The sequence below is a fragment of the Acipenser ruthenus genome, chromosome 3, assembly GCF_902713425.1.
Source record: "Acipenser ruthenus chromosome 3, fAciRut3.2 maternal haplotype, whole genome shotgun sequence".
NCBI classification, from domain to species: Eukaryota; Metazoa; Chordata; class Actinopteri; order Acipenseriformes; family Acipenseridae; genus Acipenser; species Acipenser ruthenus.
In genome coordinates, this window is record NC_081191.1 from 16,020,779 (window position 1) to 16,043,899 (window position 23,121).

The 23,121-nt window shown below is 41.2% G+C and overlaps 1 protein-coding gene across 2 annotated transcripts in view; it reads left to right on the forward strand.

Annotated features, from left to right (window-relative positions):
- Positions 1 to 23,121, forward strand: part of LOC117394707 (carboxypeptidase Q-like) — a 142,236-nt gene that overhangs the window by 113,147 nt on the left and 5,968 nt on the right. For both annotated transcript variants that reach the window (XM_033993191.3, XM_033993192.3), the window contains exons 6-7: positions 2,643 to 2,734; positions 15,254 to 15,455. In XM_033993191.3, the coding sequence (XP_033849082.3) occupies positions 2,643 to 2,734; positions 15,254 to 15,455 (294 nt within the window). The remainder of the gene's footprint in view (positions 1 to 2,642; positions 2,735 to 15,253; positions 15,456 to 23,121) is intronic.

The window sequence follows — 23,121 nt, forward strand, 5'->3', positions numbered from 1 at the left end:
CACAAACCCTACATGTAGCTTTCCCTTACACGTGTGCAATATGAACAGTAGCTATTAATCTGGCTATCGTTCCTATTGCTACATTACTGATTGCCTATCCTTGTGTAATCGTGTAAGTTACTCAAATTTTTAAATACAATAGAACTTCCCATATCCAAATTCATTGGTTCCAGGGGTCCATTGGATATGTGAAAATATTGCATCTCAGAAGGAGTCATTATACTACATTGTAGTTTCTTTGTTAATGCTGGGGCCTTATAAATTAACAAATTCAGGTGCGTCTAAAACACTAAAGTACAGTACTATAGAAATCAGTAAAAATTACTGCAAAAAAAGTGCAGTATTAAAAACACAGCCATGTAATACAGTACCGTATTTGGCAATTTACAAAACAGCATTCCAGTAACATTTCTGCACCGAAACCATGTGTTACAGTAACCCGAGACAGAAATGGAGTTTAAAAAAATAAATAAAAATAAAATAAGGACACAAACAGCAACTGCTTTTGACGTTCATCAATGTTGTGAAAAAATATTGTTTTGGCTTTTTAACGGTACAGTAATTATATTAATCCTGTGCTTTCTTTTTCTGTTTTATGTGAACATAGTGACAGCTGGCATGTACAAGGGGAAACTGCATTCCCAAACGCAGCGTCTTTTACACTATCCCTCTCGTCTTTTCTAGCGCCTGTTTTTATATGCAACTGAATCTATTGTGCCTTGCTAAGAGCTGAATTTACTGATTGGTCAGTTTCCTTCAATCATTCAATTAGTAGCAGCATGTGCAAATAACACGTGCCAGAGGTCCATCCGTTAATAAAGGGTATTGTATCTTACAGGATCGGATATGATAGGTTCTATTGTAATTATTAAGAGTAACATTCCCAAACACAATGAGAAAGAGAATAAAATAAAGAGAAATTATATTTACTGACCTGACTGTGCACAAGGAGAGCCACAAAATGTGACTTTAAAAAACTGGAATGAAAAAAAAAATGGTTTGTTTTAAACTGTGGGCAAGGGCTTCACATCTGTAAGCTGTTTGCTGTAGTTGTTTCTTTTTTATAACATATCCAACCATAATTAAAGTGATGAGGTTTTTTGTTTACTGGAAGGCATTTGTTGGCAGATAATGATCTGAAATCCTGCATCTTGATTGGCTGAGACAGTCTATCTTCATTAGCTTTACAATACACTGGAATATGGTATTTAGAACGTTCCTGTAAGTCCTATTTTCTTTCCCACTAACATTACTTACTGTATGGGAGTTTGTGTGCCTCAAATGGTTTGATGAACATGCTTGTATAGGGCTTTAATGATACAGATCTAACCAATATATATGGCAAATTGTAAAGGGTTTAGATTTTAACAAACAAACAAAACCAACACTTTTAAATTGCTACTTTTGCCAATAATGCTCTCACAGAGACTGGATACCTTATCCAGTAGCAATTCAGTTTTAAACAGAGAAAACTTTCAGTAAGATTTTTTATTTTTTTTTCTACATCTGGTCTGAAGATTTGTATTCAAACCGTTGTGGTAACATATTGAGTCCACTGTGGTCAGCACAAATTTCTCCAGACTGCTGCCTTGCCCAACTATACATATCTCCTAAAGCATTTTTCCATTTGTCTGATTTTAGTGTTATATATAGTTTCTGTTTGGGAATTGCTTTTGTGAAATCTCCGGCTGTGGTCTTTGTAGATCTAAGCAGCTTTACTGTATAGCTGAATTGTCTGGGGTTACGCAGGGGCCCCGGCTATCAGGCACTGCCGCCAGATTACTTGTACATCTTAACGAATTACATCATTTCCCATCTGGTTGGCTGGAAGAGCATCGGAAATATATAATCCTGTGGCTGCCTGACGTTTGAGACTGAGGAAGAAAAAGTATGTGTTTGGCTATTTTTGGCTCCAGTTTGTTTATAAACTTGTAAGACAACCTTTTGATATGTTTAGCAGCTTCAGGAAGAAGAAAATCTGTTTTTTAACTTTTTTCTTCCACCCCCTCACTTGAAGCAGTATCTATTTTTCTGCATGTAGGTATTTAATTTTTTCCCCAGATAACTGAAAACATTGACCAAGCACACAAACAGGAAATACAACATATGTATACAGTATTTCGGGGAAAAAAAGCCTCAATTACTGTATTAGTGCTGGGTTTAAGTGTTCATGCATACACCAGCACTCTTAAAAATACTCTGAAGTGATAGAAAATAAAACTTTTCCAGCTCTTTTAAACCAATGAGGATTTCTCTACATAACATTATTGGACACAGATAATGGCGACACCTAAAACACACTGAAGCATCTCTGTTTTTATCAGACTTGCTCATTGCCATTGTGTTTGTTTTGGAAAGGATGTATACATTCCGTAGTTGTAAAGATATGTATATCAAAGAGATAGAACAAACATATTCTGTTTACCAGGTGGGATTGGCACTGTTTTATTATGGTTAAATGTGTGGTACTTAATTAAGTGATTTAATGAAAGCTTTTGACACAGCTGAACATATTATCTGCTATTAGAAAATATGTAATTAAGTCTGACTGCAACATCTATAGGTTTGTTTTGAGAATAATCTTGAAGGTTTACTGGTAAAGGACAATCATAGATTTTTTTTTTATTATTATTTTCTGTCAGGCCTGCGCCCTAAGAGAACCCTCAGGATGGTGCTTTGGACTGGAGAGGAGCAGGGCGGGGTTGGAGCGGAGCAGTACTACCAGCTTCATAAGGCAAGTTTATTCTATCACTGGAAAGTACTGAAGTACACAACTTTGTCAGTAACTTAATAGTAGTACTATCTGGCACATGCGTGGTTCTGCAGGAAGAGGGAGGCAGCCTCATAAGATCCGCCTGTCAGTCATGGCAATGACACGGAGAGGTGGGGAAGAGGGTGTGTTGGCTTTCCCTCTCTCTGAGTGGCTGAGAGGCGGACCTTGGGGGATTGCTCGGCCCATAAGTACTGCGCTTGGTTATGCATTCGGGTGGCCAGAGAGAGAATACCCAGTGACGCTGGCGGAAGACACCAGTGTAAACAAAGAACAGGCAAGCACGGCTGAGGGAGACAACCTGCCTTAAAATAAACTAAAAAGTAAAATAAATAATTACGTACCCGAGGGGACGTGAGGGGACGTGTGTAGTTATATGGGGAACTCTGGCCACCCCTATGTCATTTACGTGACAGGTTCACCACTGCAACCTCTACAACATCTGTAGTACCAGGAAGGCGTAGAATTTCCGACCAGACTGTCAGAAACCAGAAACCGCCTACAGGAGTCAGGTATCCGAGAAAGAAGGACAGTTAGAGGAGTGATTCTTACGCTGCAACATCATCGATTACAACTATAGCAGTGTCATAATCACAGAGAATGGCCCATACAAAGATGGAGAAATGTGGTGTTCAGTGATGAATCCAGATTTCTGCTTTGACGTGGAGATGGAAGAGCCCAGGTATACAGGCGACATCATGAACGTTTTGCAGCCAGCCATGTGCGACAGGGTGACAGATTTGGTGGTAGGAGTGTCAATCTCAGACAGGGGCAGAACCAACCTTGTTCATGTTCAAGGCAACCTGACAGCTCAGCGCTATTGTCATGAGATCATACGGCCTCATGTGATCCCATTCATGAACCATCGTAATGTCATTTTCCAGCATGACAATGCACCACCGCACACAGCCCGGGCCACCACAGCTTTCCTCACTCAGAACAATGTTCAAGTGCTTCCCTGGCCGTCTCGATCGCCAGATCTTAACCCCATTAAGCATTTGTGGGACGAACTTGATCGCTGTGTGCAACGACGTCTCCCCGAGCCACAGACATTACAAGGACTTTTCCAGGCACTTGGTGGGCATACCCATTACTGATTTCTGTTGACCTTGAACTTTGTTTGATCTTTGAAAGTGACTTTATTGAATGTATTAATGATTTCTGTACAGATTAAGGTTCTTTGGGTATATATATATATATATATATATATATATATATATATATATATATATATATATATTTATATAATAATAATACAAAAATAACGCACAATTATACATAGGGGTGTTGCTCCCCGTCACAAGTATATAAAAAGCACAAAACCCTCCCAAAAAAACTATTTACACAAAACTGTTTTTAAAATTCTCAAGTTTGTTATTTAAAGAATAGGAGATTTTTCTAGGTTTGCCCCAGAGCAGACAAAAAATTATTAAGACTGCCTCCAACTTTTTGTCCTGTCAACATAATACGCCAGGGCCCAAACTGGGCATAGCGGACGCTCCCTGTCAGACTGGAAAGGAGGTGGATGGAAAGCCTCCAGTTCAACAGACTGGTTGACATGGAAAGCCAAGATAGTCTTTGGCAAGAAGGCAGGATTGGTATGGAGCATGACCTTTGTCCAGGCCTGTCACAAAGACGGCCGGAGTGGGTGGCGTCAGACCAGAAGCAGGAAATAAACAGACAGAGAGGTGTGGTTTGGTGAAGCTGAGCGAATGCTTTCGCTCAGCATTTAATAAACAGAACAGAAAATAAAAGGTTGGAACAGACAAAACACAGGGCACGGCACTTGAGGCCAAAATAAATAGACGAACAAAAAGGACTAGACAGACAAACAAACACGGTGAGCAGATAACACTTATATTTACTTATATTTACTTTTCTCCTTCTCTCTCTCCCGTTCTCCACTCACCGAACACCCAACCCCGAATGAATGCTACGTGTCTCTATATATACTGTTGTGCTGGGATTCAATTACTAATTAATTATTCACTTGAATCCCAGCACGTGAATTAATTCTGTGCAACCCCGTGCTCACATATTACATTTAACCAGCACATGAAGTGATTTGTGCCCTCCTCGTGCCTAAATACAAATCTACCTTTTTAAATCACACATGAAACACAGACCCGTTTATATCCCGTGTACCAATCTATACACCAGCATTTACACACACACGCAACATACAACACATAATATGCACACAGGGGCGGGGCACATTGCCACAAGGCCTCAGTAAAAAATAAGCAGGCTTTTGTGATAGAGAATGTCTGCATCGTACTCATCCGCTTTGCGGAGGTGATAGCAAGCAAGAAAGCCACTTTAAATTATAGCAATATCAGTTCAGCTGAATGCAGGGGTTCAAATGGAGGCTTCATGATTGCATTAAGCACCACGTTTAGCCTCCAGCGAGGGACAATGTCCTTCGTAGGCGGACAAAGCTGTCGAGCCCCTTTCAAAAATTGCCACGCCGGAAGTGACCGAAATTTGCAGTATAACTGCCATGGGACAAGTCATGGGGTCGAACCCACGAGGCAGACACCACGTCTGGAAGACGCCCCACTTGTAACCATACTTGTAACCTGGAATTCTGCAGGGTGTCAATAACCCTGTTGGAAAGCCCCAGACGGCTCAAATGCAGCCGTTTAGAGGCCAGACCCAGAGCTGCAGGCTCGATGAGTCTGAATGTAATAAGGTCCCCCGTGCCTGACTGAGCAGGTCGCGGCGCGTCAGCAGTCTCCATGGCTGGCCGCTCAGGAGCTGCATTAGGGTTTAAAAACCAGGGAACACCTTGGCCCGGTCCTGTCTGATTTTATCCAGACAGCGGGAGCAGGGAGAGCGGTGGGAAGGGGTATAACAGACGTCGGTCACTCATATGCCAAGGCATCTATTCCCCACCTCCTATTATGGAGACTTTGTATCTTCTTCCTCTTCCGCGGGGAAGGGGAAAGAGAGACAGAACTCGAGGAGGATGAGGAAGACGGTTTCCTGCCTAGGCTACTTTTCCATGTGTGTTGTCTGCTCTCCCTTGGCGCTAAGGGAAGGTGATGAGGAAGAGTGCTAAGCAAGAGTAAGGGAATGTTCCTTAGAACTTTGGGATAACCTCTTCTGAAGTGTTCGCTTGGAGAAAGGGGCACAAAATTTGCAGAAGCTGCGATTAACCAGTGCCTCCTTGGCATGCTCCAGCCCCAGGCAGGAAGAGCATCTGCCGTGCTTGTCCTCCATAGGCAGACTGGCCTTGCATGTCTCACAGGGATAGATAGGTCTTCGGTTCAAATCTCGGCTCACTCACTGTGTGACGTTCAACAAGTCACTTAACTTCCTTGTGCTCCGTCTTGTTGTTGTAAGTGACTCTGCAGCTGATGCATAGTTCACACACCCTAGTCTCTGTAAGTCGCCTTGGATAGAGCTGTCTGCTAAATAAACAAATAAAAATGATGCAAGGAGCAAGCAAAGCAATGTACAGCATAGGGTTGTGCAGCTGTTGCCTCAATATGCTTATATATTGACCAGGCAGGTCAAGACCCGAGCAGGACCAGTTCGGTAACCTCAGCACTGGGTTGGTACCAGGTCGGTTCAGTACTGGTTCGGTACCAGTTCGGTGTACTAAAAACCGGGTCGGTACTGGTTCGGAAACGGGTTGGTACCGGTTTGGAACCTGGTAGGCACTGGTTCGGTACTGGTTTGGTGGCTTTGGCACCGGTTTGGAACCGGGTCGGTTTGGCACCAGTTCAGTGACTTTGGTACCGGTTCAATACTGGGATGGCACCGGTTCGGTGTACTTAACACCAGGTCGGTACCGGTTCAGAACCGGGTCAGTACTGGTTTGGTACCAGTGCGGTAGCCTCGGTCCACCAGATCGCAGCTACCGGTTGGTTCGGCACCGGGTACCGGTGCGTTAACCTCGATCCCGGTTGGTACTGGGTCAGGATCGGGTCGCTGACCTCGGTACGGGTCCACCGTGTCGCAGTCACCGCAGGTGGCAACGTACAGGGATGCCCACCTGTAAAAGCCACTGGCAAAACCACTCGGTCAGTACCAACACAAGACTGAGGGAAGCCTGCTTGTTAGAATGGACTAACAGCCTTCGCAATGGTGATGCTAAAAAAGCTGTCACTAAAACGGCATCGAGATACTGTGGTTGTGATGCAAACCAACAACAAGCCTAAGCGAGTTTCTCTTCTGTCCTGCGTGTGTGCTGAGCACCACTTTACAGACAGGCTTGCGCGTAGTATCTGTAAAATAAAAAAACATAAATAACACAATGAGAAAAAATGTTCTTAACAAAAAACTGAAATTTAACAATGACCTAAATAATATAAAACATATCGTAGCGTGCTAATTAGCATAAACGAGAAAGAAAATAAGCTCCAGCCGAAACTATGCAGCCTGGGGGGAGAGCACAAAGTCAGCCGACTTACGTTGCTGGGTCCCTGGGAAGGAGCAACTCGAGCTGCTGGCTTCACGTGGGGCCCAAGGCCGCAGCGGGACGTAACTAGCAACAGACTGTAGTGCATGCAAATAAGCATAAATAGAAAAACTATTACAGCGATTAGTTTAATTATCACATACAAAATGTGTAAAAACACATAAAATGCTAAATATATACAGATATAGCAACAGTGTCTTGAAAGGAAAAATGGTGCTGAGATCTGTGACTGCAGTGCTTTTGATCCCTCGGGGGCAGGGTCATGACTGCGTCACAGGCTCAAAGAGCAGGTTTGGTATAAAGTATTCTGGATTCATGTCTTTAGGTGGTTGTGGAATAGTGGTGGACAATTCACTGACACACACGGGAGACAGAAGTTTTATTTGCAACACCGCACTGATGCCCAGTTTTATTATTTTCTTTTTAGCCCGCAGAGGGCGCTGTTGTCTGTGGCCTGAATACCGACAACGGTAGTCAGGTCCACAGTAATACCAATACAGGTACTTGCAGGCGCACTCACAGGTGCTCAAAAATAATAATGAAAACCAAAGGTGAAAGAAAAAGGGAAAATAAAACGCAGTAATAAAACTACAAAATAAAGGTGCTGCTTACGCAGTGCCCCCACTGCTGCTAAGCCGGTCAGTTTGGGTCTCTGTCCTACGCTCAGCTATTCCCTATACACTGGGGTGGCTGGAGTTCCCCGTATACCTACACACGTCCCTTTGGGTACATAGTCATTTATTTTAATTCTTTGTTTACCTGTTTAAGACGGGCTGTTCCTCAGCCGTGCTTGCCTGTTTTGGTCGCTAGCTCCCACCACTGGCGTTCCTGCCTGGTCTATGTTTACACTGGCCTTCTCAGCCAGCGTCTCTGCGTATTCCCAATCACGGCCACCGGAATGCATAACCAAGCGCAGTACTTATGGGCTGAGCAATCCCCCAAGGCCTGCCTCTCAGCCACTCAGAGAGAGGGAAAGCCAACACACCCTCTTCCTCACCTCTCCGTGTCATCGCAATGACTGACAGGCGGATCTTACGAGGCTGCTGCCCTCTTCCTGCAGAACCACGCATGCGTCAGATAGCCAGCACAGACCTCCCCTGTTACAGAGGTAAATACCCATTCAGTTATGGTTACATTTCGTACTTGAAAGGGAACAGCTCTTATTTAATGACATCTCATCTTGTTCCACCTTTTCAAGCACAACAAAGACAAAACCCACTCGTTTAAAAAAAAAAAAAATGAAACAAACTTTATGATTCAGAAGCAAAAGAAGACCAATCACTCATTTTGTCCCCTTTCAGCCTACTCAATGACAAACCATTAATTGGTTGAATCATGGCGCATTTCTTCCATTTAATAAACTGCATATAAATATTGTCCTAATTTGTCATTATCATCAAAGTGCAGTGTGCTGCTTTTCATAATTTAATATACAGACACACATTCAATAAATCATCTAAAAGGCTAGATATGTACTAGACTGGAAGGCCATCAATTACTCAGTTCTAGCTAGTTATGATGTGTAATGAGGCTTTCATACTGAAATTGTCCAGGCTGCTACCAAATGTTTCAGTCAGCTTCTCAGTTTATAAAAATAATGCATAATAAAAATAATGCAGCTGGCTCTTTGAGCTAATATACAGTGCCTTGCAAAAGTATTCAGACCCCTGACCAATTCTCTCACTCTCATTACTGAATTGCAAATGGTACATTGAAATTTCGTTCTGTTTGATATTTTATTTTAAAACACTGAAACTCAAAATCAATTATTGTAAGGTGACATTGGTTTTATGTTGGGAAATATTTTTAAGAAAAATAAAAAAACTGAAACATCTTTCTTGCATAAGTATTCAACCCCCACACATTAATATTTGGCAGAGCCACCTTTCGCTGCAATAACAGCTTTAGTCTTTTGGGGTAAGTATGTACCAGCTTTGCACACAGTGTCGGAGTGATTTTGGCCCATTCTTCTTGGCAGATTTGCTCCAGGTTGTTCAGGTTGGTTGGACGACGCTTGTGGACCGCAATTTTCAAATAGTGCCACAGATTCTCAGTGGGATTGAGATCAGGACTTTGACTGGGCCACTGTAGGACATTCACCTTTTTGTTCTTGAGCCACTCCAATGTTGCTTTGGCCTTGTGCTTGGGATCATTGTCCTGCTGAAAGGTGAATTTTTAGCGGACTGAAGCAGGTTCTCTTGCAGTATTTCCCTGTATTTTGCTCCATCCATTCTTCCTTCAATTTTAACAAGATGCCCAGTCCCTGCTGATGAGAAGCATCCCCACAGCATGATACTGCCACCACCATACTTCACTGTAGGGATGGTGTGTCTTGAAGCATGGGCAGGGTTAGGTTTTGCGCCACACTTAGCGCTTTGAGTTTTGGCCAAAAAGCTCTATCTTGGTCTCATCTGACCACAATACCTTTTCCCACATCGCAGCTGGGTCACTCTCATGCTTTCTGGCAAACTCCAGACGTGCTTTCAGATGGTACTTTTTGAGTAACGGCTTCTTTCTTGCCACTGTCCCATACAGGCCAGTGTTATGCAGAGCTCTTGATATGGTTGACTGGTGCACCATTACTCCACTCCCAGCCACTGAACTCTGTAGCTCCTTAGTAAGCTCGTGCAGACTCTGGCTGAGGGGTAATAAGATAATTAATAGCTAGTTAACCCCTCGGCCAGAATATAAACTACCTGCAGTTTGGCTGCACAAAGAGAGTGGGTTCAGAGTGGAGAACGGTAGTCGAGAGAGAGGAGGTAAAATAATAAAAAATACGAACAACAGCTGCTACTCGTGCTGGAACAGCCAGCACAATATTTGTTACAATTATTGTTTGTTTGGTTGTTTGACTTTAATTTGTGTTCTTTTTTTAAAATCTTTATTTTATTTAATAAAATTCAGTAGGTGGGCTTAAAGTAATCAGAACTCCATGGAAAGGTTGTTTGTTTTAGTTTTTTTGTAGTAGGTTTTTTTTTTTTTAATGGCAAAGGGGTGAAGTCAATGTGAATTGAGTAACCATTTCCAGTGTTTTTCCGGTGTTTTCCAGTGTTTACTGGCTATTTTGTATTGCCGGTGTTTTATCGGTTTCTATAGGTTAAAACCGAAAATCAGAAGCCCTAGGTATAAGGCATAAAAATTATCTCACTAATACTGACATGTATGAATAACCCATGTTACAATCTTCATATTGTACTATATATATCATGAATTATAATGAGTTCAAGCATTATATATAATGTATTCATTGCATTTATGGATATTTATTGTACTTTTTTTTTTTAAATGAATAAAAATATATAATTATAAATAAATAAAATAAGGCCATGAAGATGGCTTGTGACAATTGAATAAGGTGATTACATGTATCCATCATCATAAGACTTATTAAGTATAGGCATATTTTAATTAGCTTTCCTCAGTCAGAAATTTAAATGCATAACCATGGCTCATCCCAGGGTGTTAGATGCCCTAATGGAATTATAAAAGATTCTTAAGAACTGTTTTGTTCTGGTCATTTCTTCCTTCTACTATAGTCCATTGAACATGTTTTTCTTCCCTAAATCTAACAGTCTGCCTTAAATTGATTGTAGTCAAGCTAAGGGCAGCTTATAAATTATTAATTGCAAGGCTCTGCTGCTACAAAACCGCTAACACTTTATTTGTCTGATCTAGTCGCCCAACTTTTTTGTATTTCCTTATTGTTTGGCTCTGTTGTAAGAAAATAATGTATTTAATCTCACTTATATCTGTGTGCTGCTGTTCTCAGCCAGTCCTCCATTTTAATGAGCTCATCTACTGTATGCAACATTGAGCCTCCAGTGTGCATGTGTGGTCACCATGGTGATTGTGACAGGATAGCATCATGGCCCAGGCTGGTTACTGGCAGGAAAGAGACCCAGAGACAGAAAGCTTCAGTTTTATGTGCAATGTGCACTTTAATTACCAGAAACAAACAGGAACAAATAAACAAGGCATGAGGGACCAAAATAAAAGGTTTAAACAAAACAAAACCGGCTGGGCATTCACCTTCACCATAAAGTTGTAAAAGAGTATTCACAACAACAGGATTTCTGGCTCTTTTTATATATGTGGCCACTCCCCAATTAGCACTTAATTACCTAATGGGGAATGACCACACCTGTGATTGTTGGCAGGGACAGATTTAACCCCATCCCTGCCAACCTTGCATTCCCACACACAGACTAATTACATTTTAGGGCTGTTGTCCTGCCACAGTGATATATATGTTATTTATACTGATGTAATTTAGTATTTACAGCCGTGGCAGTGATGCATGTTACTTTTAGTCATAATCGTAGCATAACTTCAAAACATTTGTCTGCTTCATTTGTAAGAAACAGTAGTGTGATTTATATAGTGTGTCATGTATTTTATATTGCAAATGCCACTGAAAAGTGAGATGTGGTTAGTTTGATAGGAAAGGTCAAATTACAGAAGTAAGAAAGCTTCTGCATTAAAATTCCTGTCAAACTTAAAATGTATTTCAAGAACTATGAGTGGATTTGGCAGGTTTGTATTTACACTACCATTTGAGTCTGCATGCACTTTAACTTGTTTCCAATTGAACAATCAGGCATGACAACCCAGCATTGTAATGGGCTGTGAGCTTGCCAGTCAAGCAATTACAAATACTACTATTACTATCCATCTTTAATGGAAACTTGTGACAGGATAGCGGCGAGACAGAGATTCAGAAGCCAGGAAACTGCAGTACAAAGCACAAACATGCACTTTAATAAACAAAATACAGGAACAAAGTAACACATAAACAGGCACACGGGCCAAAATAAAGGCTTAAACAAACAAAAACTGTTCAGGCTGGGCAGAGTTCACACTACACTTTACAAAAAACGTGCAGAAACACAGTAACAAAACACTGTCCTGTCTCCAAATGGACCCCTGGGCTCTCATTTTATGTGATGTGGCTGATCCCAATTAGCACTTTATTCAATTAAGGAGCAGCCACATTCTCACATGTTTTTGGCAGGGACAGGGATTAACCCCATCCCTGCCAACGACCACACTATTTATGGGCAGAGTTCATACTCTGCCACATATTGCTCCCCTTGTGCAACACACACCTGGCCCCAACAGCCACCTCCCCCCTTAAAGTCCCAAAAGTCTTGGTGGTCCTCCAGGACCAGAGGCAACTGTGGCGGTGACAATGCATCTTCTTCCTGGGCTCCGGCCACAAAATTGCCAGCAGCGAAAATGCTGCTGGTGAACACCACAAATCACCAGGGCGTGCAAGCCTCCCCCGGTGGTGGCGAGCTTTAAACAAAATGAAACACAGAAACAAAGTAGCAAATGAACAGGTACACGGGCCAAAATAAAGGTTTAAACAAACACAAAAACATAGGCTGTGCATTCGCCTTCACTACTTACAAAATATAAAATATTGTTCAGGCTGGGCAGAGCCTTCACTGAACTTTACAAAAACAACATGTGCAGAAACACAGTAACAAAACACAGGGCACACTCATGAAACTCCTCTCTCTAAATGCACCCCTGGGCTCTCATTTTATGTGATGTTGCTGATCCCAATTAGCACTTAATTATTCAATTAAGGAGCAGCCACATTCTCACATATTTTTGGCATGGACAGGAATTAACCCCATCCCTGCCAAGCACCACCAAAACACCACAAAACACTACACTATTTATCGGCACAGCTCTTGCTCTGCCACAAAACTATTAATGGATACATGTTCCTTAGAATACATCTTATCCAGCATAGAGCAGAAGGAACAGGACCACATAGAGATCCTCGGGTTATCCTCAGTATGCTTACTTTTGGTGCCATTGTTATGCATCGTCTAAGATGTCATGCAATCTTGATGGTGCAGAAGCAGTATTTAAAACGCTGCCTTTCTTGTCAGTAGGCTATTTATTACTTTGCCTAAAATGAAAAGACCATTCTTTTTACTTTTCCAGTTTTATTTTCACTGCTACAGTTTAATTTTTTTTTTTTTACGTTAAATATTTTGTATAAACAGGAAGCAGTAATGTCATGCAATGTAGGTGGGGTTGTCCATAATAATAATAAGCACATGACTAAATCATTTAGAGGATGGAAAATATTCACAAGATGTTTATGTATACAGGTTGAGTGAATACAACTTTGTGAATTTCATGATTACATTTTTATTTTTCCATTCTCCTGTGAAGGTTGACAAAGACCATAGCAACATTTTTTGATTTATTTTTTTAATCATAAAGTTCTAATAGCGTACATATTTCACGCAGCAGCTTTGCTGCTTTTTTAAATGAAAGCTAATTCATTATGCAGCAGATTGTCTTGATCTGTGATGCTTCATTAACTTACATCTTCTGTTGAGGTTTCCAAGCAACTCCTTTTTTTTAGGTAAAATATAGAAACATTGACCAAAAAAAGTAAAACACTTGAAAGAACATTGACCTAAATAATCAGGAAAGAGATGGACAATTCTCTTCACGAATACAATTTCAGATATTGATTTTGTGTACAACAGAAACATCTTTTCCTTCTTCTGCCTCAATCCTGTTATAAAACTAAAGCACAGGGAGCAAATCACTGCATATGATGTGGCGTCCACTGATCCACTTACAGTTCAAACTCGTGTCAACCATGAAGGGATATGTGTTTAATCTCCTATTCTTTCCATCAGCACCCACAAGCTCTGAGAATTAGAAAGCCTTTAAAGACCAAATTAAAAAACACTTCTGGCTTACCTGTTGGTGAGCAATGAGGACTGAGATTGGGAGCCATTGATTCAGATGTGGTGATTGGTTAAACTCTTGGAAATGCTGTTACTGCTGTGTTTTTCAAACCATTCCCTGACCACTCTGGTATACATTTTATAGGGTACTATTAAGTAACAGATTTAATGCAAATACAGAGATACTGTAGAACTTCGGATTGTTTGTTTTTTTACTTTGCCTAGCTGAATCAGTGCTGGATTGAAATAATTTTTTTTAAATACTAAACTCAGCTTTGACTGAAAATAATAAGTTTGCACCAACATTACCTGGACTAAAATGAAGTCCACTATTCTCTGATTTGGCATTGTTGTATGTTTTGGATAACATGATTCAATCCCAAGCATTTGTTTAAATAAAAAAGTAGTGCTGTCTGTTTGGGTTGAAATAAAGCAAATAAGCAGCTAGCAGAGAATTTCAGAATGAGTGTTTATGGTGCAGTCCGTTAACATCCAGCAGCAGCTGTGAAGGTTGCTTTTGTAAACTGGCAAACTAACTGATAACGTCTTCACCGCCAACTTCAGCTAAAACCTTTAGGCTTTGACTGGCAAGAGTAAATAGGGTTTATAATTCAGTGGTTCTCTGGTGGTTCAGATTTAGGCAAGCCAGCAGCGGCCCGGACAGACTACAGGGGTCGCTGGTGCGCTGTGAGCCGAGGACCCCCCGGCCGACCTAACCCTCCCTCCCACCGGGCGACGCTCGGCCAATTGAGCGCCGCCCTCTCAGAGCTCCCGTCCTCGGTCGGCAAAGGAATAGCCTGGACTCGAAAACTTGTGACGTCCAGACTATAGGGCGCATCCGGCACTCTACGCAAGTGCTTTTACTGGATGCGCCACTTGGGAGCCCACCACATTACATTTCTAGCACTAGTTTGAACATAATGCAACCCATACTTCAAGGCAATGTAAAATACTGTAAACTATGAAATCAAAACACTGAAACACACAAATGCATATCTCCAAGATATACAGGGTGTTAGTTAATGCACAGAGTGTAGGCAAATGGTCACAATAGAGTTAATTATTTCCAGTATGGGTACCAAGCCCATTTTTCTCATTTGGAATCAGAATTACTGTGCCGATAATAACTACAGTAAAGTATTGCTCTATTAATTTAGCATGCGCCCATCAGTGAACAGATCCCCAGTTTGAACATGTATTGTATGGTCTCAGAAACATTGAAATACTTGACTGATCTCAGAAACATTGAAATAAGTGACTGATCTCAACATGGCTTCCTCTTTTCTCCTCTTGACAAATATGACTAACATAACAATTGTTTTATATTTAATGTAGGTGAATATCTCAAACTTTGACCTGGTAATGGAATCGGACATAGGCACATTTGCACCGCTTGGCCTTCAGTTCACTGGGATCGGCAAAGCCCAAGCAATCATGAAACAGGTCATGATGCTGCTGCAACCTATCAACGCCACTGGCCTGTCTGAGCATGGAGAGGGAACTGACATTGACTTCTGGATGCAAGGTGGCGTACCAGGTAGGACTGCATGATGAGTTCACCTTAGTTACTTTTCACAGATGTGAAGGCATAATATGTTTTTTTTGATTTTAAACTTTAAATAGTTGAGTCTTCAGAATTGTTGATGGCCTGCATTATCTTTGGATATATATATATATATATATATATATATATATATATATATATATATATATATATATATATATATATACTACCGGTCAAAAGTTTTAGAACACCCCCATTTTTCCAGTTTTTATTGAAATTTAAGCAGTTCAAGTCCAGTGAATAACCTGAAATGGTACAAAGGTAAGCGGTAAACTGCCAGAGGTTAAAAAAAAAAATTTAGGTTACCAAAAACTGAAAAATAATCTACATTTCAGAGTTATACAAAAAGGCCTTTTTCAGGGAACAAGTAATGGGTTAACAACTTACAGCTGTTCTGCAGCAATGGAAGTAAATTAAGCCTTGAAAGTTGATGCTAACAATTCCTACAGGTGTCCCAACTTTTGTTGATTACTTACAAACCCTCTGTCTGTATAAAAGCAGTGTTCGAACAGACTGTGTTACTACACCCTCTTAAGCATTATTTGGTCAGTATTGTACTGCAGGAAGTAGTACATTGCTCTCATAATGGCGAGAAAAAGGCAATTAACAAAGGAAGACAGACAGACCATTATAACCCTTAAAAGTGTAGGTCTTTCCTTTAGAGAAATTGCAAAGAAAGCCAAGGTGTCAGTGAGTACAGTTTCCTACCCCATCAAAAGGCACTTGGAAACTGGAGGAAACTCTGACAGGAAGAGGTATGGCAGACCCAAAGCCACAACAGAATCAGAAGACAAGTTTCTGAGAGTCAACAGCTTGCATGATAGGCGGCTCACAGGACAACAGCTTCAAGCACAGCTTAACACTGGTCGAAGTAAGCAAGTCTCAGTTTCAACTGTGAAGAGAAGACTTCAAGCTGCAGGTTTGACAGGTCGAGTGGCAGTAAGAAACCCATTGCTAGATGGCAAAATAAGAAAAAGAGGCTTGCCTGGGTCATGAAGCACCGCCAGTGGACTACTGAAGACTGGAAGAAGGTCTTATGGACCGATGAATCAAAATTTGAAATCTTCGGTTCATCACGCAGGGTTTTTGTACGCCGTCGAGTAGGCGAAAGGATGGTTCCTCGGTGTGTGACACCAACTGTCAAACATGGAGGAGGAAGCGTGATGGTCTGGGGCTCTTTTGCTGGATCCAGAGTCGGCGACTTGCACAGAGTGAGTGGCACCCTGAACCAAAACTGCTACCACAGCATTTTGCAGCGCCATGCAATACCCTCTGGTATACGCCTAGTTGGTCAGGGGTTCATCCTACAGCAAGATAATGACCCAGAACATACCTCCAGCCTATGTCAGAACTACCTTAGAAGAAAAGAACAAGACGGTAGGCTTCAAATCATGGAATGGCCAGCACAGTCTCCAGACTTAAACCCCATCGAGCTGGTTTGGGATGAACTGGACAGAAGGGTGAAAGCAAAGCAACCTACAAGTGCAACACATTTGTGGGAACTTCTGCAACAGTGTTGGGAAGAACTTTCCGAACAATATTTGATTTCCATTGTAGAAAGAATGCCACGAGTGTGTTCGGCTGTTATATCTGCAAAAGGTGGCTACTTTGATGAGTCAAAAATTTAGATTAAATTTTGTTAAACAAAACGATTCCATGATTTCTTTTTTATCTCCAATTGTTTATTTGTTCTATGCTTTAATTTCAGAGTACATTGAGACATTAAACTGCGTAAATTTCAATAAAAACTGGAAAAATGGAGGTGTTCTAAAACTTTTGACCGGTAGTGTATATATATATGGGATTACGTTTTTTGTACAGCAAAGGAAGAAAGAAAGTATAATAGATAACTTCTGATGACTGGGTTAATGTAGCATCTGTCATGGATGTTTGTTAAATGTGTGGCTTGTTCTAGACCTGTCTTGAAATCGACACTTTCCTTGATATTAAAAAGATTACCCACATTTGTTTGATTCATATGCCTGTTTAATATCCTGTAGTTTGTGTTCTGTATGATTATTTCTGTTTCTACTTTGAACATTGTTAGCCAAACTTACTAACTATTACAGCAAAAACAACAAAAATCTTCTAAACAGACTCCTGGGGAAGCATATCAGTGTTGCACAGGTTTCAGGGCACAATCCTTCACCTAGGGGCATCATTGCGAAATGCAATGTAAAACTGCTTTCCCACCTGACTTCTGACAAGCAGCGTCTTTTCAGAAGAATGTTTTGCTGGAATAGTTAATAAACATGGAAAATAATGTAAACACAGACAATGCAGACACAGCCTTAGGAATGATGGTGAACACACCATAGAATAACATGCTATTCAATGTAGATGGAATAGCTGTCCTCCAGGCAGCAGTGTGGAGTAGTGGTTAGGGCTCTGGACTCTTGACCAGAGGGTTGTGGGTTCAATCCCCAGTGGGGGACACTGCTGTTGTACCCTTGAGCAAGGTACTTTACCTAGATTGCTCCAGTAAAAACCCAACTGTATAAATGGGTAATTGTATGTAAAAATAATGTGATATCTGTATAATGTGAAATAATGTATAATGTGATATCTTGTAACAATTGTAAGTCGCCCTGGATAAGGGCGTCTGCTAAGAAATAAATAATAATAATAATAATAGATGGTATAAAGTTATCTCCAACGAATAGCCATCTTTATATACTGCTTGGTAGTGCGGCTGGACATCACAATGCAGAACTAATGTGATTAAAATGTGTCATTATTGGTTCTCACATTAAAAGTCCTTTTTTGCATTTGTTAAAAGTGGCAAGTTCAGCATTAAAAGTCGCTCCCTATGCCATTAAAAAATTAATTGAGGAAAAGATAATGTGAAGAAGTGAAGCGGTGTCTAAATGGTATCAAGTATTACTAAAAGAAATGCTACAGAATTTAAAAACGGTAATTATTGCTTCACTTTACAGTTTTGAATTGTTTCACTAACTTTGTTGTGAAAAGAAGTACATTTTAACTGCTAATCAGTTTTGTGACAGAAGAATGAATTGTAAATGTTATGGCTTCTTATTTTATAAGCAGGCCATACTGTCAGTGTCTGTTTAAATTACATTTTTTTACTCTGCATACACAATGTTAACTGTTCCACATTATTTTGCTTCATGGTGCAACACTTTGTAGAGCACAGAAATCAACCTCTGCATTATCAGTTGTCATGGATACTGAGAGCAGGAGTTAAGTGTACAATGTTCAGATGGAAGCCAGAATGTTCTCCTCTTCATTATACATATATATCACATGTATTTATTTATTTTTTATACATATGTTTGGGGTGGGGGGAGTACCCTGAGAAAGATGGGAAATAGATACCGGATATAACGTGGTTCACATTTCTACATTTCTGATCATGGAAAACACTAAACCAGACTTATATATTCTTTGAAAACATTTTATTGCCAAAAACCAAAATACACATTTTCAACAATTATTTGAATCAGAACAGTCTTATACTGGAGACATTAGTGATACCCTTGTGCATTCACTGTTGAAATGTTATCTGTGGAATAATCAACAGCACCAGGGTCTTGAAAAGGATGCAGGAAGATTCTACTATACCGTGTCGAAAAGTTCAGGAATCTGATCTGAGACGTGAAAGGCATCTCCACCAGTCACTTCTGAAACTGTTATCAATCCTTTTTACGACCACCCCAGAGTAGGGCTGAGAACATGTCAGAGTTTATTTTACTGAAAGTGTTGCCATGTATTTTGCAATTAAATGATGTGGATTCTGGGTTCAGGGATATGGTAACAGTGCAGGACATCAGCAAGGAAGCACAGTGGAAAATGAGACAATAAATGTACATAGGAACAGAAAACTAAGCAGTAGAGTCTTAAAGGGACGTCTCAGTTAAACTGTATTTATTTTACCTGTCCAGCTCCCCTGGCTAACTATGCGCTTTTTTTTCTATCTTCTGTATTCGGGCCCGAATGAATCCTAGCTTCCTGCCATGAGGAGAAGACGCTATCTCCTCCTTCCCAGAATCCTACTGGAAAATGGCACTGTTGAGCCGTCCAGAGTTTGCCTCTAAAAATGCGCATAGTACTGTACAACCTTGACCCCAAACCGACTGAAAGGGATGACAAGCAAAATTAAATTAGTTTCAGGGCCCCCAAAGTTATTAGATGTGAAAAGCATTTGCATCACTTAAAAAAATTGACACTGGCCAAACTTGTAAGATGGGAACTAATTTAGATGAGAAGAGTTTTCACATACTCTAGACTGTGGTCAGGACCATGTATTTTCAAAACACTCCTCTTAATAAAAAATTTGCAAATGTTTATAACAAACAAGATTTTAAGAACGGATATTGCTATTTCCACGATGTAAATCAAAAATGCTCAAAGGATTCGGGTCTCTCTGAAATGGGAAAATGAGAGAATGCCAAAAAGCACAAAAACATTTTCACATAAGGTAAAATTGTTGAAACTATGATTGTAACAGGGAGACTGCCTTATGTGCGTGGGTTGTCACTGAATAATAATGAGTCAGACACAGAACACTGGGTGTTAACACACTGCATAGATTTAATAACAACACAGATGCTGCAACTAGGGTACCAGCAATGGTAGCACTAGTGTCAGATTTAATAAAGAAAACAAAACAAAGCTACAAATAAAATTTTGCAAGCGCTAGCCTCATTAAAAGAGACGTCCCGCTCCAGGAACCTCCTACACTACGGTACCCTCGCTATACTGGTTGGGATCAACATCCCCTAAACTAACCTACTGCTGTTGCTCCCGAAGTCCTGGCCTCCCAGCAACACTGGGTCATTGCGATGGTCATGGCTGGGCAGTGGCTTCACAGGTGCTGTCTTGCAGTTGAAGGATTCGTAGTAGTTATCCTGTGGAGTGGACGCTCTCTTCTATGTAGGGCAGCAGTGTGGAGTAGTGGTTAGGGCTCTGGACTCTTGACCGGAGGGTTGTGGGTTCAGTCCCCAGTGGGGGACACTGCTGTTGTACCCTTGAGCAAGGTACTTTACCTAGATTGCTCCAGTAAAAACCCAACTGTATAAATGGGTAATTGTATGTAAAATAATGTGATATCTGTATAATGTGAAATAATGTATAATGTGATATCTTGTAACAATTGTAAGTCGCCCTGGATAAGGGCGTCTGCTAAGAAATAAATAATAATAATAATAATAATATGTAAACACAGTACTTGTCTGTGTAGAATGGCGGTGCAGTCACCTCGAGCTGAGGCACAGACGCTTTTTGAGCTCCACGCAGCCTCCCCGGGCACGCCCTCCAGCCAATCTGGACCTCCCGATCAGCTCAGCGCCAGGCGAGCCTACCTACTCGATTAGTTGCCTAGCAATGCATCTCCTGTTATGTGTCCCAGCTGCACACATCCGCGCAAGAACCAGCGACGGGGACCTCCCTGTCACAATGATACTGGGTCTTTAATGAATAATCTTAAACAGCATCAATGAGACCTCCCCTGTCAAAAATGCTGTAGGCAATCCAGCCTTCTGTTTAGAGCTGTATAATAAAACGTTAGGTTATTATCATAACCCTGTTTTCCTGAAATAGAAATGTAACCATTACCAAATGGGATATAACCTCTTATAGCCTAAATTACCTGAGCACTTATATCAAAGCTGCTCCTTTAAGAGCATAAGGCTCAGCGCCATTTTCTTTTCAGGTCTGCTGCATTGGAGTGAACACAGGGACCTTGAAGTGCAATGGTTACATTTTTATTTCAGAGAACCAGGCTTATGATAATAACCTAACGTTCCCTTTCAACCATTACCTAATGGGATAGAATACCCAAGGCGTTGCAAATGAAGGACTTGCAAGACCGGCAGATGTGTTAAAAAGGGAGATAACAGCATTAAGCATTCTGGCAGAGGACCGATGAGGATCCATGGCATATATTCCACATTACAGTGAGGGAGAACCCTCATGCCGTGTATATGCTGCAAGGCTACACTGAGTAACCTCAGCATTTAACACCAGAAGTCCAAAAAAGGGTGTATGGCTAACTACCCCAGGACTTGAACATAATAAAAATGTGTTAAAAAGCTGAATAAGTGGCAGCTTTTAACACTCTGGTCCCAAAACCAGGGTTCTGCTGATCTACGACATTTAGTCAGTAGAACCTAGTAAAAGTATGAGGCGTGGCTCATACTGCAGCATTGCAAATGTCTGAGACAGATGCGCCCTGGAATAATGCCCAGGAGGTTGCAAGGCTCTTGTGGAATGACCAGTGACCTTTTCTGGTGGGGGCAGGTTGGCTAGATCGTATGCAATCCTGACCATGGCTGCAATCCACCTTGACAGGGCTTGTCCATGGAACTTAGACCCGAAGCAAATAAACAATTGCTCTGATTGACGCCAACTCTGGAAAGGAGGTGGATGGAAGGCCTCCAATTCCACTGACTGGTTGATATAGAAAAGCAGGATTAGTGCGGATAGTAACCTTAGTTCTAGCCTTCGCAAAAAACAAACAGGCTTTCTGTGTTGAAAAGACTTGAATTTCACCTACCCGCTTAGCCAATAGCAGCAGGAAAGCTGTCTTTAATGACAGGAATTTCAGCTCTGCTGAATGTCGGGGCTCAAATAGCATTTTTGTAAGCACATCCATCACTACATTAAGTTGCCAGTAAGGGACAAGGTCCTTTCCAGGGGGTCTCAACCTCTGAGCACTCTTCAAAAACTGTCCCACCAGGAAGTCAATTTGGCAAGTTGAGATCGCTGCCAGGTAGACCTTAAGCATGGAGGGAGAGTTCCCATCAAAAAGGTCCTGCAAAAATGGTAGTGTATCTGCCATGGGACAAGTCGTGGCATCCAGTTCACCCCATGGTTTCAACACGCGTGTCGAAACGCGTTGTGGTGCACAGCTATCTGTTTATATGCTGCTTTTGTTTTTAACAATAAAATGAAATAAGTTTTAATAAGTAATTAGTAGTGGTCATGGTCTTATAAATAGAAGTTATATGATGAGTGTGCAACCAAGACGTCTCTACAAGGTCTGCCATCAAGCTACAAGCCGTTACCAACAGCGATAAAATAATTTTGATCTTTATTGAGACTGTTCAGTATATTGTGGTAAAACACAGGGCAGGGTGATTAATGGGAGTGAGGGTAAGTTTGATGGCAGATTATGCCCTCACGTTACCGGAAGTAAGGGGAAACTACACCTCCCAGACCCGGGAGAAACTACACCTCCCAGACGTCCTTTCACTAGGAAATGATGTCATCATGAAAGGCCCATCTCAACATAAAAAGGGCTGACGCACAGTCAGTTGGAAGGAGTAGAGGAGAGCTTTGTGCTGAGAGAGAGAGAGAGAGAGACAGACAGACAGACAGACAGACAGACCTACCTACCTAACTACCTCACTCCCTCCCTCCCTCAGATTGTGCTGAGAACCTGATTTCCTGTACCAACCTTGTGCCTGTTTTTCGGCCTGTCTTTTGGAGCTGGTTTATTATTATAAATAAACCTCCATCAGGTGCTGTCCTGATTTCAAAGAACATTGTTGCATGGGAGCTTATTGTTACATAATTCTGCTACTGTTACATGCGCGCACATTCACTCCCACACAGTGGATTTGCTACTATATATATAAAAACAAAAGAAAGTCTGTTTGGGCTTACGCTCACTTCTCAA